This window comes from Atractosteus spatula, chromosome 1 (genome assembly GCF_055471065.1).
Source record: "Atractosteus spatula isolate fAtrSpa1 chromosome 1, fAtrSpa1.hap1, whole genome shotgun sequence".
NCBI classification, from domain to species: Eukaryota; Metazoa; Chordata; class Actinopteri; order Semionotiformes; family Lepisosteidae; genus Atractosteus; species Atractosteus spatula.
This window is the reverse complement of record NC_142706.1, coordinates 50,693,473-50,706,159: the sequence shown is the minus strand read 5'-3', so window position 1 is coordinate 50,706,159 and position 12,687 is coordinate 50,693,473. Positions and strand designations below refer to the sequence as shown.

The 12,687-nt window shown below is 40.1% G+C and overlaps 1 protein-coding gene across 1 annotated transcript; it reads left to right on the top strand.

Annotated features, from left to right (window-relative positions):
- The first annotated feature begins 1,722 nt into the window (after positions 1 to 1,722).
- Positions 1,723 to 2,895, top strand: LOC148841228 (homeobox protein not2-like). Its single transcript, XM_088924256.1, has 3 exons — positions 1,723 to 2,092; positions 2,233 to 2,420; positions 2,695 to 2,895. The coding sequence occupies exons 1-3, from the start codon at positions 1,723 to 1,725 to the stop codon at positions 2,893 to 2,895; spliced, it is 759 nt and encodes a 252-aa protein (XP_088780382.1).
- The last annotated feature ends 9,792 nt before the right edge of the window (positions 2,896 to 12,687 follow it).

Here is a 12,687-nt window from a genome sequence, read left to right as displayed (position 1 = left end):
TTGTATTCAGATGTGTGGAACGTGAAACGTGTAAACGTGTTGATTTTTTAAAAATTGTGTAACGAAATTGGAGTCCCAGCCCTTGTTCTCCATCCTTTAGAGCCATTACATCCCCAGGACCTTTCTACCAGTTAAGGGCTGAGGAAGCTGTCACATGGAAAGCTCTCTTTAAAACGAAAAACGTTCCTGGGCAAGGACGGTAGTTAGTCGAGCAGTACCACTTTGTCATTGTGTAAAATTCGCTAGATCTGACGCTCGGGTGAGTTTTTTTTTTTTTGCTGCCCTCCAATTTTCGGGAACCACTACAGCTGCAAAAAGAGACACTTCCAGTGAGGTACCACTTCCAAAGTCATCAACGAGAGGAGGAGCAAGAGGCAGGCGTGCTGAGTTCCCTGTGCTGGCGGCCATCGCATCTCAACTCAGCCCAAACAAACTTCTCGGGAAGAGAAGTAAAACAAAACTGCAGCGGTTTAATCGTTTAATTTGTTTCGCTTGCATAAAAACCCTTGAAAACGAAATTGGAACTTCCTGCCCAATAAAATACAATAAAAATACAGTGTAATATGGTGTCTTTTTATTTCAGGTTCAGCTTCTTACACAGCTAGAGGTGCGACTTTTCACAGCTCGTTAGCAAAAACGAATTTAACAGCAATAATCATCTGAATCCAATCAAAGCCACCCTTTTTTTATCCAGCAAACAAATTACACGTGTTGCCTCCGAAGGTACCGCTACAAAAGCGGCGAAGCGCCTGATTAATAATAATAATTGCATACACTTACTCAGCTCTTTTCTGGACACTCCACTCAAAGCGCTTTCCAGGTAATGGGGACTCCCCTCCGCCACCGCCAATGGGGAACATCCACCTGGATGATTAATAAACTATAGGCCTCTAATGAATGTTGTGTTTGTGACTCTGATGTGTTAAAATGCAATAAGAGAATTGGTTTTCTTCCACTGTGTCAATAAACCCAGGAGTGTGTCTATATAGGTCAAACACAAGAAATTGTTCTAACAATCAGATACTGTTCAGTTACGTGAAAAAAAGTTATTGAGTACATTTATAACAATACACTCACCGTACACACGTGTATCTGAATAAAGGATCTTTATACTCTATAGCATATTCATTATACTGAACATGTTGTGGTTCAGGGATGGAGATATTAATAAATAACAAGAAGGCGCAGACACAGTGTTCATCTCAGTCAGCGATTTAAAATAATGCGATTTCTTTATGTCCGTTTTACTCTCCAATGGTGAAGCTATTTGTTCCGCTGCTTGTACAACATCTGTCGGCTCGCTTTGAGACTTAAGACAAGAAGTAAGATGATTAGGTAACATCAAGGCTTTCTCAGCGGTAATTATTGCTTCTGGAGTTGGGATCCTTTCAAGAATTTGTACAAACCGCACCCCCTCCCCTTAATTTCAAGCACCCTTTCTCTGTTTAAGTTTCCTCTAAAGTCTTGTCCTGGACAAGGACATTAGGATATTGACAGTCGCAGCATGTCAGTAGTCAATCAATTAATTGAATCCCTTGTCGGGCCGGTCATTTTTTCTCATCTGCTACTTAAGAAGACAAAAGCGCAGCGGGGGTCTTTTGACACGTAAGGGTTGTGAGGTGGGTATAAAAGGAGGCACCCATGCCTGTTTGGGACAGACCGAGGAACATCTACCTGTGGATCCGCACGGTTTCTCCGACTAGCTCTCCGGGGTTTGGAACGATGCAGGTCCCAGCTATGCCTCTTGGAATGTACGGGTATCACTTGCAGTCTTGGGCGCCTGTCTACCCAGAATACGCAAGCAACAACAACCCTGTCCCAAAACCTTCCAACGGGAAATCTTTCACCATCGACGCTTTGCTGGGCACGTCTAAGCAGCCGTCCGCAGCGTGTGAGCGGGCAAGCCCTCCTCACTGTGGAGGAAACTGTCAGCCTGCTGTCCCTCCGCTGTCGCTCCAGCCACCGCTGTGCCCACAGGTGGCCCCGCACCTCTACACGCCGAACTTTCTGCAGTCTCACTCGGGATACCCTGTTTGCTACTACCCGCACCTCTCTTACCAGGAGCCCTGCCGCGGAGGTTTTTACACTCAAGGTACATTTCAACTTCTCCTTTTGGCTTTTGCGAATTTCCGTCGTCGTATGTTGGCATTCCGCTGCGAGGAAAACCTCTAAATAAAGACAAGACCGACACTCTTTGGTATGGTACTTAATATTTTTCATTTATTTTGGCAGCAGACACCCATCTTTCAAAGAACAGCGTGCCTTCTTTCAAACACAAGCCGGGGAAGTCAAAGCGAATGCGCACCATCTTCACCAACTTGCAGCTCTCCCGGCTGGAGAAGGAGTTTGCGCGACAGCAGTACATGGTCGGCTCGGAAAGATTCGTCCTGGCGTCTTCTTTGCAACTCACCGAGGCACAGGTAGGCTTATACGTTCGATTACATCAATACACGTGTTGATTACTCCACTGTTCGGCAATTAATCGGCAACGGACTAGCACACCTCTAGCCATGTTTCGAGAAGTTCGTTTTCAAACTACTTCTAAGCTTTTTTAAAATAATTAGCTCTTGGATGGAGTGGTCAGTCATTGCAACCATTTGAGTTAAAAGAAAATGAACAAGACGTATTTATTTCGTGTGAGAATTCAGGGAGTCATGATAATAACCCTTATTTCGTTTCTTCCTTCGTATCTAGGTTAAAGTTTGGTTCCAGAACCGCAGGATCAAGTGGAGGAAACAGACTCTGGAGCAACAACAAGCGAAACTGGCGAAACTTGGTCTCGCGTCGCCGGAAGACAGCGCGGACTCTCAGCAGGGCAGCGAGGGCAAGCAGGAGGAAACTGACGGCTCCGAGGAGTCCTTAGACGAACTCGAGGTCTCCTCGCCCCAAAGCTGAGGGGCTTCCAGCTTGAACTGTCCCTTCCTGAGCTCCACCGCCACCCGACTGTATATAGCCAATTGTATAATACATATTGTATAGCCTCAATATTTTAAGATTTGTACAAATATGTAAAATATGTATATTACACGTTGGCTTTTTGCAGCGCAATGTTATTATTTATGATACATGTATATATGATTTGCACCCGAAGGAGGCTCAACAACCAAAGCGTTGAGTCGCCTTTTTTATTTTCCAGTGTGGAATTAACTGTTAGTTGTTACTATGTAGCGAACGCACCCTGACACAGCTCCTTATCCAGTACTATTTATTACCTTGTATTAAAGGAGGACTAATAATAAAAAAGCGATTTAAAAAAAATCAGCCCTGAAATTGTGTCCTTAATAAGAGCGAGTATGTGCGGAAATGGTTGTGTTAAATTCAATCTAGTTTTCACGATGCAGCTCAAAATAATTCAGCTCAATCAACTACAGAAGCAGTCATTAACTTCAGCAGTGAAACTGGGACAGTTTTAAACGATACATAATTTGGTTTATTGCCCATTGTTTTTGTGATCTTTTCAGAGCTTGATCCATGAGCAATTTTTGTTTCGAAGTAGGTTTATCGTCTATGTGTTTTTTTTACCTTTTCGGTCAGACTCCCTAAGAAGCGAGCGCTTTGGTAATCTGCATCACATGCCCCTAACTCTTCGTGTAAAGGCGTTCTCTATGTTCTCGCCCTTGAGGATATGTCTGTCTGACAAGAGCAATGAGCTTCAGTTTGGCCCATTGAACCTCTAGATTTGAGAACGTGATCTTAAATCGAATACAATGTACATTAATACACTGTAAAAGCGGCGAAAGTATTTCAAAGTTTTGGAAATTAAACAACTTCTGAAAGAACGACAATAAATAATTGCACGATGGACAAGATGACAATTTTTGTATAAATACATTTTTCATAGAAAAAAAACACGATTCCTATATAAGTTTCAGTCTGTAAATTTAATTTTCTCTTTATCGATGCCATTGTACACCTGAGTTTCACACAGATCAGTGGGTCCGACAAGCGCCAATTAGTACATTAAGTTGGTCTTAATATAATTATATATGAGAAATTTAAGGTGCCGTATTTGTTTTAGTAAACGAATGTATGTTTAATTTTTACCAAAAAAATGATCCCACTATTAGGAACTTTGAAAACCTGTTTTTTTAATTCATTATGAATCCCATTGTTCATAGAATTGTATCCTTTTCGCCTGGAATATTATATTAAAGGATAAATAAAAGTGAAGAGGAGTGATATATTTTATTTAAAAACGAGCAGTACCTAAATTTACAAGAAATTTGTCTAAAAAATAAAATTAAATAAACTTCGTTTTTCAGATGAAGTTAATGATTAAAATACACAAACCCCACTTAAACCACAACATTGTTTTGTTTACTCATATTGTTAATATCGACAAATTAATGAAGTACGCCGCGTGGAAATAATTTCTTACAGAAATATAATGTTCTGCTTCACAAAAGCACAGCTATACGAAACGTTCAATGAAAGCAAATCATTAATAAAGTCTCGTTCGGTTCACTAACTGCTTTTATGTTGGTGGGAATTCATAGGCCAAGACATAAACTGTATTTGTAAAACCAAGGCAAAACTGCAGCGCTTGGACCTCAAAGAGAATAAACCGTGAATTCTGCCTTCAGATATCTGCTCTTTAGGAATAAACGTGTAAAAGTTGGATTATCTCACATAACAGGCTTATTTATATCCAATTCAATCAAAGACCAAGAAACAGCAAAAGGCGCCGATCAGATTGGGAACACTTGCTTGTTTCACTGGAAAGGAACACCGTATGAAAATGGGACATGCATTTTCAAGACTGAACTATCCTTTCAGTGTTCGTTTTAAAGACACCTGTAATACCTACATTCAAGATATGAAAGTAAGTTTGATACAATAAATTAAAACCAAGAGGCCTGCAGGCTACCAGACTTTTAGGGGTGTGTTTTCAGGCTATGATTATAGGTCTTGTAGGTCTTATAGGCTGCATGCTAAATGTTCTCGAAACCGAGAACCTGACCGAGTTCTTCTGTATTTCTCTTTTAAAACTCGTGCTGATACTGTCATGGGTGGCTCGGGTGCCATCCCCGTTGAACTCCGTATCTTTCCGGAGGAAAGCAGTTTAATTTTTGAAAAAAATGAGATAAGATTTGCCTTCACGTGCCAGATCTGATTCTAATGTGAAATTTCAGAGACAGAAAGTTCAGAGACATCGTAAAGATGAATAGCAGCGCTCGCTTTTTACAGTAATCCTATTATAGGTGCTTATATTGTTGGCAAGTACGCCATTTCAAACTTCAATTCAAACAATGAAACAGTTACAAAATGTTTGTTAGTGTTCCTAAGCATTCCATCTCTGCTAATCCGATTTAGGTGTGGATGCCGTTTATGCAGTGTAATTTTGCAGTGTGGCTTCCATAGATCAACGCTGAACGAGGTAATAAAAACAGCGAGCCTTTTCCACATGTAAGATCATTCTCTGGTAAACTTTTGTAAAGCAACATCAAAACGAGAAATTTACCTATTTAAACAGAAATGGAAAGGGGCTTCCTTTTTATTTAAATACGCGACCTCCGCCTTTAGGATGTATTCAGTGTTTTTGCGTTTGTTTTAAGAACACTTCCTGACTGAATATGGTGGTGAATTTGAAAATGTTGTCCTCCTGACAATAGAACTCTGCATTGAGACTATTTCATTTTAACGAGTGATTTTTATTTTAAACCATCTCTTGCGCCATGAAAATATTCTTTACATTTGCTTAATGTTTGTGTCATATTTTGGAAAGCTTTTTCAATTCATCGATAGAGTATAGAGTTTTATGCAGTCTTCATCCACCTGAAATGGATGAGATATTCTTGATCTTTTTGTGTTATTCAGTTTAAGAGGTACGGGTTGATTAAGGATATGTGACATTAAGTGGAGGATTTTCAAAAAAACAAAGAACAATGAGATTTTCAAAGCACAGAGCGTAACAGTGTGTACAGTAGTTTCAAGGCAAAACACATAGAGATGACTCTCAGAGTTCTGTACGTGTTCAGCAGACACTGACCCAGGGACACATAAACCAGGAAGAAAATGTAATCGACCAAAAGGGACTGTAAGGTAGGGCAGACAGATGGACAGATAGATAAGCTAGACAGAAAGATCTTGTTCATAGTGCTGACTGCTCCGACAGCCAACTGTGAGTCTGTGAGTTAATAGCCCAGGCTAGAGGTGGCTAACTCAGTCTACTGTGCTTGTTGAGCATATGATCCTGAGGAGATTACTGCTGTTCTGGCTGCCCCAAGGCCAGACTGCTGACGGCAAAGTTAGTTCGCACACCCAGATTAGCAGGGATATCTGTAGCCAGAGGTCATGGAGGTCACTCTAGATCATCCTAGTGGCCCTAGTCCAGCATGTAATCTGGTTAAATGGTCAACAGTGCATCTCCACTGCGATGATTGAGACATCAAGCAGGCAGACTGCAGGCAGCTGTCATCTCTGATCTCCCCACGTTGCACACAGAGAGTTATATTAAACCTTCATGTCTTTTTCATCAGGATTGTATTCTGTAGGGTGGATGAGGCGAGGCAAGATGATCAAGAGATAATGACATCAATCAAACTAATTACTGCTGCAAAACTGGAGTCCCAACAGTTACTAGTCAGGGCTGACCTCCTGATTTGGAGACGTTTCATCGGCTGCATCCTACTGACAGTCATGGACTGGAGAAAATGGTAGAGAATTACTGCCACACTACATAGACATTCACAGACAGAGAGAAGGACAGCAGCACGTTTTCACACACTACTGCAAATCAATTACATCATAGTGGCAGGACTGCACGTTCAAGCCTGTGTCAAAACACCTGCTCAAAAGGTTGTTTGCGAATTTTAAACAATTAGCTACTTCAAACCTACAGAACATGCCAACAATAACAAAACATAAAGGGGAGGCATTTGTCCTGCAGAGATAAAAACTGACTCATGAGTCACAGTGAAATCTCTCCAGGATACCTACCCGGCTTTGAGCAACCTTGAGGGTTCTGGGTACACAGGATTGATGTCGTGTCCAGTTACCAAAAAAAGTAGAAAAAAGAAAAGAAGTTGTGTAATATAAGGACATACTGTAAACAAGGTTTCAAATGAGAGGAGGACCATCTTTCTGATTTGATAGTTGATAGATAATTCATCCATTAATCTCATCTAGTTCTTTCTTGCAAGAAGCCAGGGTTTCAACTCCAACAACATTATTAAGCAGCGTGCTCCACACCCCTACAGCTCTTTGTGTAAAGAAGAGCAGGACGCTCTCAGTTGTAAATTACGCATATGAGTTCAGCTATGCCAGATGAATGTGTTACCAAGGCAGATGCTACCAGTTAAGAGCTTCTCCTGGAATCACAACATCATAAGTAGAGCAGCCACTCAGATGTTTAGTTAACTAATGGCTTAAAGAAGACTCAAAAGCATTTAACTAGAAATGTAAACACTGAGAACTGTGCCCAATCTAGGCATTTTATGTAATTCACATTTAGTTAGCACTACATTAAACCACATTGCTGCTCATGTGCTCAAGTGGTAGACTGTTAGCAGCTCGTGAGCTTTACAGTATGTGCTTAAGTGTATACTTACAGTATGTACAAGATGCAACTCAACTCTCCAGCAGAACATTTCATTAGAAAACGATACAAAATGAAATTCAAGTTTTATTTGGACTTTTCATTTCAACTCTTACATTTTGCTAAAAGCCTTTTTCTGCACATTGCTGACCTGCTCTCCAGAGCAATGTAGACTTGTTTCCATTCTAACCACAAGTGCTGTAGAGACAAGTACCCAGCCAAGCCAGACGCCTAGGGAAAGGGAAAGCCGAACACGAATGGTCCCGGCGACAGAGACGCTGGAACTGGTGCAGTGGGATCTCTCCTGCGTGCGGTTATCCTCGGTCAGGTAATCAAGGCCGTACAGATGCTGTGTTAATGCGCGCTTGTCTCTGCCACAGAGGATGGTTAAAACCCGGAACGACTCCTGAAGTGATCAGGACGGATTTCCCCGGCACGCTGTAATCCCATTGTTGCGAGATGCGTGTGCCCTCAGGCTGAGGAGCCTGGGAACAGGGGAGAGGTCCTGTTTGTCCAATAGTGTCCCAATTAGCAGAGGACAATGCTTTAACTGAAAAAGGATAATTAAATACAAGCCAGCGGTAACTTAGCTCTCCCCACTATATTAATGCTCCATCTAAATCCTGTTGTGGCTACATTAAATCCTCATTTGTTAGATGTTTTTAAAGAATGCAGTTCTTTGATCTTATTCATTAACGTGGAGAGGCATGCTTGTTCTTTATCAGTGGATGAGCAAGGAGGATTATTTTCATTTCCCAAAAGAAAAGTCCTGAGCTTTACTGATATTTAACTGGGGAAAGATTCCAGGACCACATCCAGTTTCGGTAATCTTCTCTACTGTCTCCACCAAATTCTTCAGCCACGAGGAGAAAGCTTATTTAAATCAATACCATTACTTTCCATATAACTCTTTTTCTAAAAAATGGGCCTCATTTAACTGAAACATTTTCTAGAACATCAGCCAGAATAATTTTTCACAATCTTATTTCAGAAAATCTTAGCCTAACTGCAGTCTAATATGTGGTATGCATAATATATGATCATCATTGAGCTCCTTGAAAAAGCACATTATTATTATTATTGCATCTAGCAGATATTATCGGATGTTTTACATAATGACATGGTAGAGTTATTATTGTTTGGTAATTCACAAAACAAACATTAATAAAATGTGTATTACTTTATACTTTGTTTATATTATCATTTTAAACATTCTTAAGGTTACAACTTTTTTTGGTTGCCATCTAGCTACATCTCACTCACACTACCTTTTCCTGGCAAATCCTAAATAAAAGTGGTTAATTTTATGTTATTTTGTCAATGGAAATCAGGTGTTAAATATTTGTTTGCTGTAAGACCACAAGAAAAGGTGCCCTTTGGGGATTCAGGAACATCTTGATCCAAGGAACTCATCCAGCGGTTTCTTGAAATAAATCTGATTATCAGATTTAACAATATGGATGGGTAGCTTGTTCCATACTCCCACAATTCGTTATAAATAATTGCTCTCTGTTCTCAGTTTTAAATACACTTCAGCATAGTTTGCATTTGTGCCCTATAGTCCATGTTTCACTGTCCATTCTAAAGTATATTGTAAAAGGTGACCTTGACAGTGCCTTTGAGGATAATGAATACTTGTATCAAGTCTCTATTACTCTTCTCTGTTCAGGAGTAAAGGGATTCAGCTTCTTTATCCTGTCAGTGTAGGACATTCCCTTAAGACCTTAAGACCCTGAAAATATAATCTATGGACTGTTTCCATTGCAACAATATATTTTCTATAAATTAGGTCTCACAAATGCATTATACAATTTTATCTTAACTTTTTGTTTGCTTTCCCACCTTATCTAGACGACAAATGATGTGACAATATGGACACCTACAGTATACTTTTTGATAAGTAGTCTCTTTTCTCCAAGTATGTCCCATTTTGTGTTTGTAATTTATGTATTTACTACCAGTTGTGAAATTCTTCTAAAACTTTATTTTTAGTTTAATTTACATCTTCTGCAGTGTTTGCTAATTCTCCTTAATTGGTATCACTAGGTACCTTGTAGCTTGGTGAGGGGGATTTACCTGTATGATTAATACATCAAAAAAACAGTTGTGGCTCTATACGGGGATATCAACAAACTCCCAGTTTCCTCCATCAGTCTCAAAGTGGCGTCTGACGGCAGTAAGGTGGTCTTGCGCGATTGCTGGCAGGACCTGAGTTTGTAACAGAGTGAGAAAAGAGATTTCCGCCGCACATTTTCAGCACCTAGAGAACGCGATTCAATGTCCGAATCAAATGGAAATTTTGACCTATTGTGCTCTTAGAAAAGCTAGGTGTGAAAATTCTCATGGAGCTTAACGCCTTAAAAAGCCTGCATGTGGTAACTGCTGAGGAACGGCCTTTCAAAAAAAGAACAGCACTAATGTAGTTCACTCGAGTTCTGGAAGGTTTTTAGGGTAGGCTATTGTAAAAACTGCCTTTGCATTTTATTTGTGGGCCAGGGCTTGTGGACCAATTTATCTAATAGTCATTAACATCCATTAGAATCGTTTGATGTCTCTTTCGATCTTTTGTCTTTTTGCAAAAGGTCCAAGATGGGCAGTACAATGACATCTAACGCCGGGACAAAGCGCATGAACTAAACCGCAATACCAATACATTGTAACTACCTTTTAATGGAAATGGAAAACTCAACTGACAACTTTTAATGTGGCTTTCAGGAAATAGGCTTGTTCCTTTTACCCTAAGAATTCCAGCAGGTCGTCCTTCGCAGTCACTTTTAGGAATCACAGAGTCTGCATCTCATCAAACCGGTTGCCTGATAGCCGGTTTCTACCAACTCAAAGCTGTAAGAAAGGTGTTTTATCGGCTAATTACTTTCTTCATATTTAGCAGAATATACAGAACAAACCCCTTTTACCAGTTTGACGTTAACTCGCCTCTTTTTTTCAAAGAAACGGAAAGAACACTATTTCACGTCGCTTTGCATTTTCAAGTGTAGGACTTTCGCTTAATATATTTTTTTTATTTTAAAGAACATGAGTGAAGAAGCGCCTAGAGATAGGGAGCTCTGGGTGTCAGAGTTTCAGTCTATATACAGTATATACTGCATATAAAAATACATCTTTCGGATGATTAAAATATGAAAAACATATTACTTTAATGTTGACCATAAACTACATGAAACTCAAGACTATATAGTGATCGATATTAGCTATTCTCTCATTAAATGCGACGGGTGTTTTTCACAGTTTAACGGTTTGAGATCGATTGTAAGCTAAACAAATAGCTTTTAGCGGTCATACGCAGATTTCTGTTTTAATTTCCCAAAACATGGGGGGGGGCGGGGGGGCGCTACTTGGGTCCACTGATATCCGCTCTCCCGGCGTGGAGGAAGAGGCGAGGACTCTTCAGGACCCGCAGGTGATAGCGCTTCCCCCTCTCTCACTGGGGTGGCACAAAAGCAAGAAAGTGCTACTTTTCCCATCTCGTTATGACGGGGTGAAAATTTCCAGGTTTCTAAGAGTAATAGATTAGCTGAACACACAGTGATAATGAGAAACAAAACGGTCCATTAGTTTATCGGTTAATGCGGGCCCAGTGCGGCTCGCGCGGCCGTGACACCTCAACACTGCTTATGAGAGATGTGGGTCCTTCTAGAGGGGAAAGTGACCGGGAAGACCACCACTGATTGCTGAACATGTACCCGCTTTGTTAAAAAACAAACAACAAATGCAAAGAACAAAATAAAACGGGAATATGCCCCAGGTCTTGACTTTTTAAAAATAAAATATCATATCTACAGCGATCGCACCCACCTTGTGTTTTCATCCTCTAATAAAGGCAAAACGAGCTTGTTCAGAATTGGGCTTGTTTAAAATACATTAAAATGTACGCTCTGCAGGACGACTCGACGTTTTATTAATTTGTTTTCATTACTATACAAGAAGAGACCACTACTATCCAATTGAGCGTTTTATTGTTTGTACAGGAGTGGATCAGCTACTTAAACGCTGATACCATCTATTTAAAGGCCCAAGGTCAGTACAGGGAACAACATGCTGTCTATAGCTGGCAGTCAGTGCTGAACAACTCGGGGATGAGCTGTTGTGATGCGTGGACACAACATTCACTCAGTAATTGGTCGAGTAATTGATTAATGTAATTCTAAAGACATTATCTATTTATCGATCTTCCATTGATTTAAAAGGTTAATTAATACAAACGTTTAATCCGATATTAGATACGTAGAATAATACATTATGAATAAATATTAATTATGCTATATTAATAAATAACAAATTTAAATAACGAAACAGGTATTCATGACTTGACATCAAAAACAGGCTGCCTGTTTACATTGTAGTCCCCATTTCCTGTTTATCAGGAAAGCTCTGTGGTTCATTGCTCATCCTGTACCGTTAAAAAAGAAATACTGATGCTGATAAAAGGTAGTGATTAAAGATTTGTAAGTACACCTTGAAGCTATTAGAAAACACAACTCATTTTACAACACATCATTGAAAGCAACAGTACATGTAAGAGAAAAGCAATATTAGGGATGGCGTTAGTATTGAAAGTATTATGCCTGCTCTGCCTTTAGCCGAATTACCTTCGCTTTACCCCTAGTAATATATTTGTAGCAGAAGTAAAACTACCATAACTAATAATAACTACAATATCATCATCAGTAATATCAGGTGAAACCCGACCCAGGGAACACAAGTGGAAACTAAGTAGAAATACATTTCAAACCGAGACCAGGAGACACTTCTTTACACAAAGGCTGTAATACATCTTCAAATGATATAATCGGAGTGTGGACGCAAAACAAGTCGAAAGGGAAAAAGGTTTTGCTCTCACTTTATAATGCAGTGGCAGCATCTTTTCAAGTCAGAATACTGCTGGTGGTGTGGGTGTGGTGGAAGGGTGGGGGCTGAGACTACCCAGTCATTTCCCCGGGAGTCTGGTCCCCTGGTGCTGTGCATGTGAAAGTATCTCAGGCGTATAAAAACCCTACGGCTCACATCCAAAAAGCCAGCAACGACAGTTCGCCATTGGTCACTGGGAAACACAGATGTGCCTTTTGTTTTCAAAGAAATAGATTTCGTTTATTTTCTTCATTTTTGAGACCGAAAAAAACTTATCCCCGAAA

Excerpts from the sequence above, each read along its gene's own strand:
- LOC148841228 (XM_088924256.1), top strand. The coding sequence starts at position 1,723 with ATGCAGGTCCCAGCTATGCCTCTTGGAATGTACGGGTATCACTTGCAG. Across the intron at positions 2,093-2,232 it reads CGGAGGTTTTTACACTCAAG|CAGACACCCATCTTTCAAAG; the intron begins GTACATTTCAAC and ends TTATTTTGGCAG. Across the intron at positions 2,421-2,694 it reads TGCAACTCACCGAGGCACAG|GTTAAAGTTTGGTTCCAGAA; the intron begins GTAGGCTTATAC and ends CTTCGTATCTAG.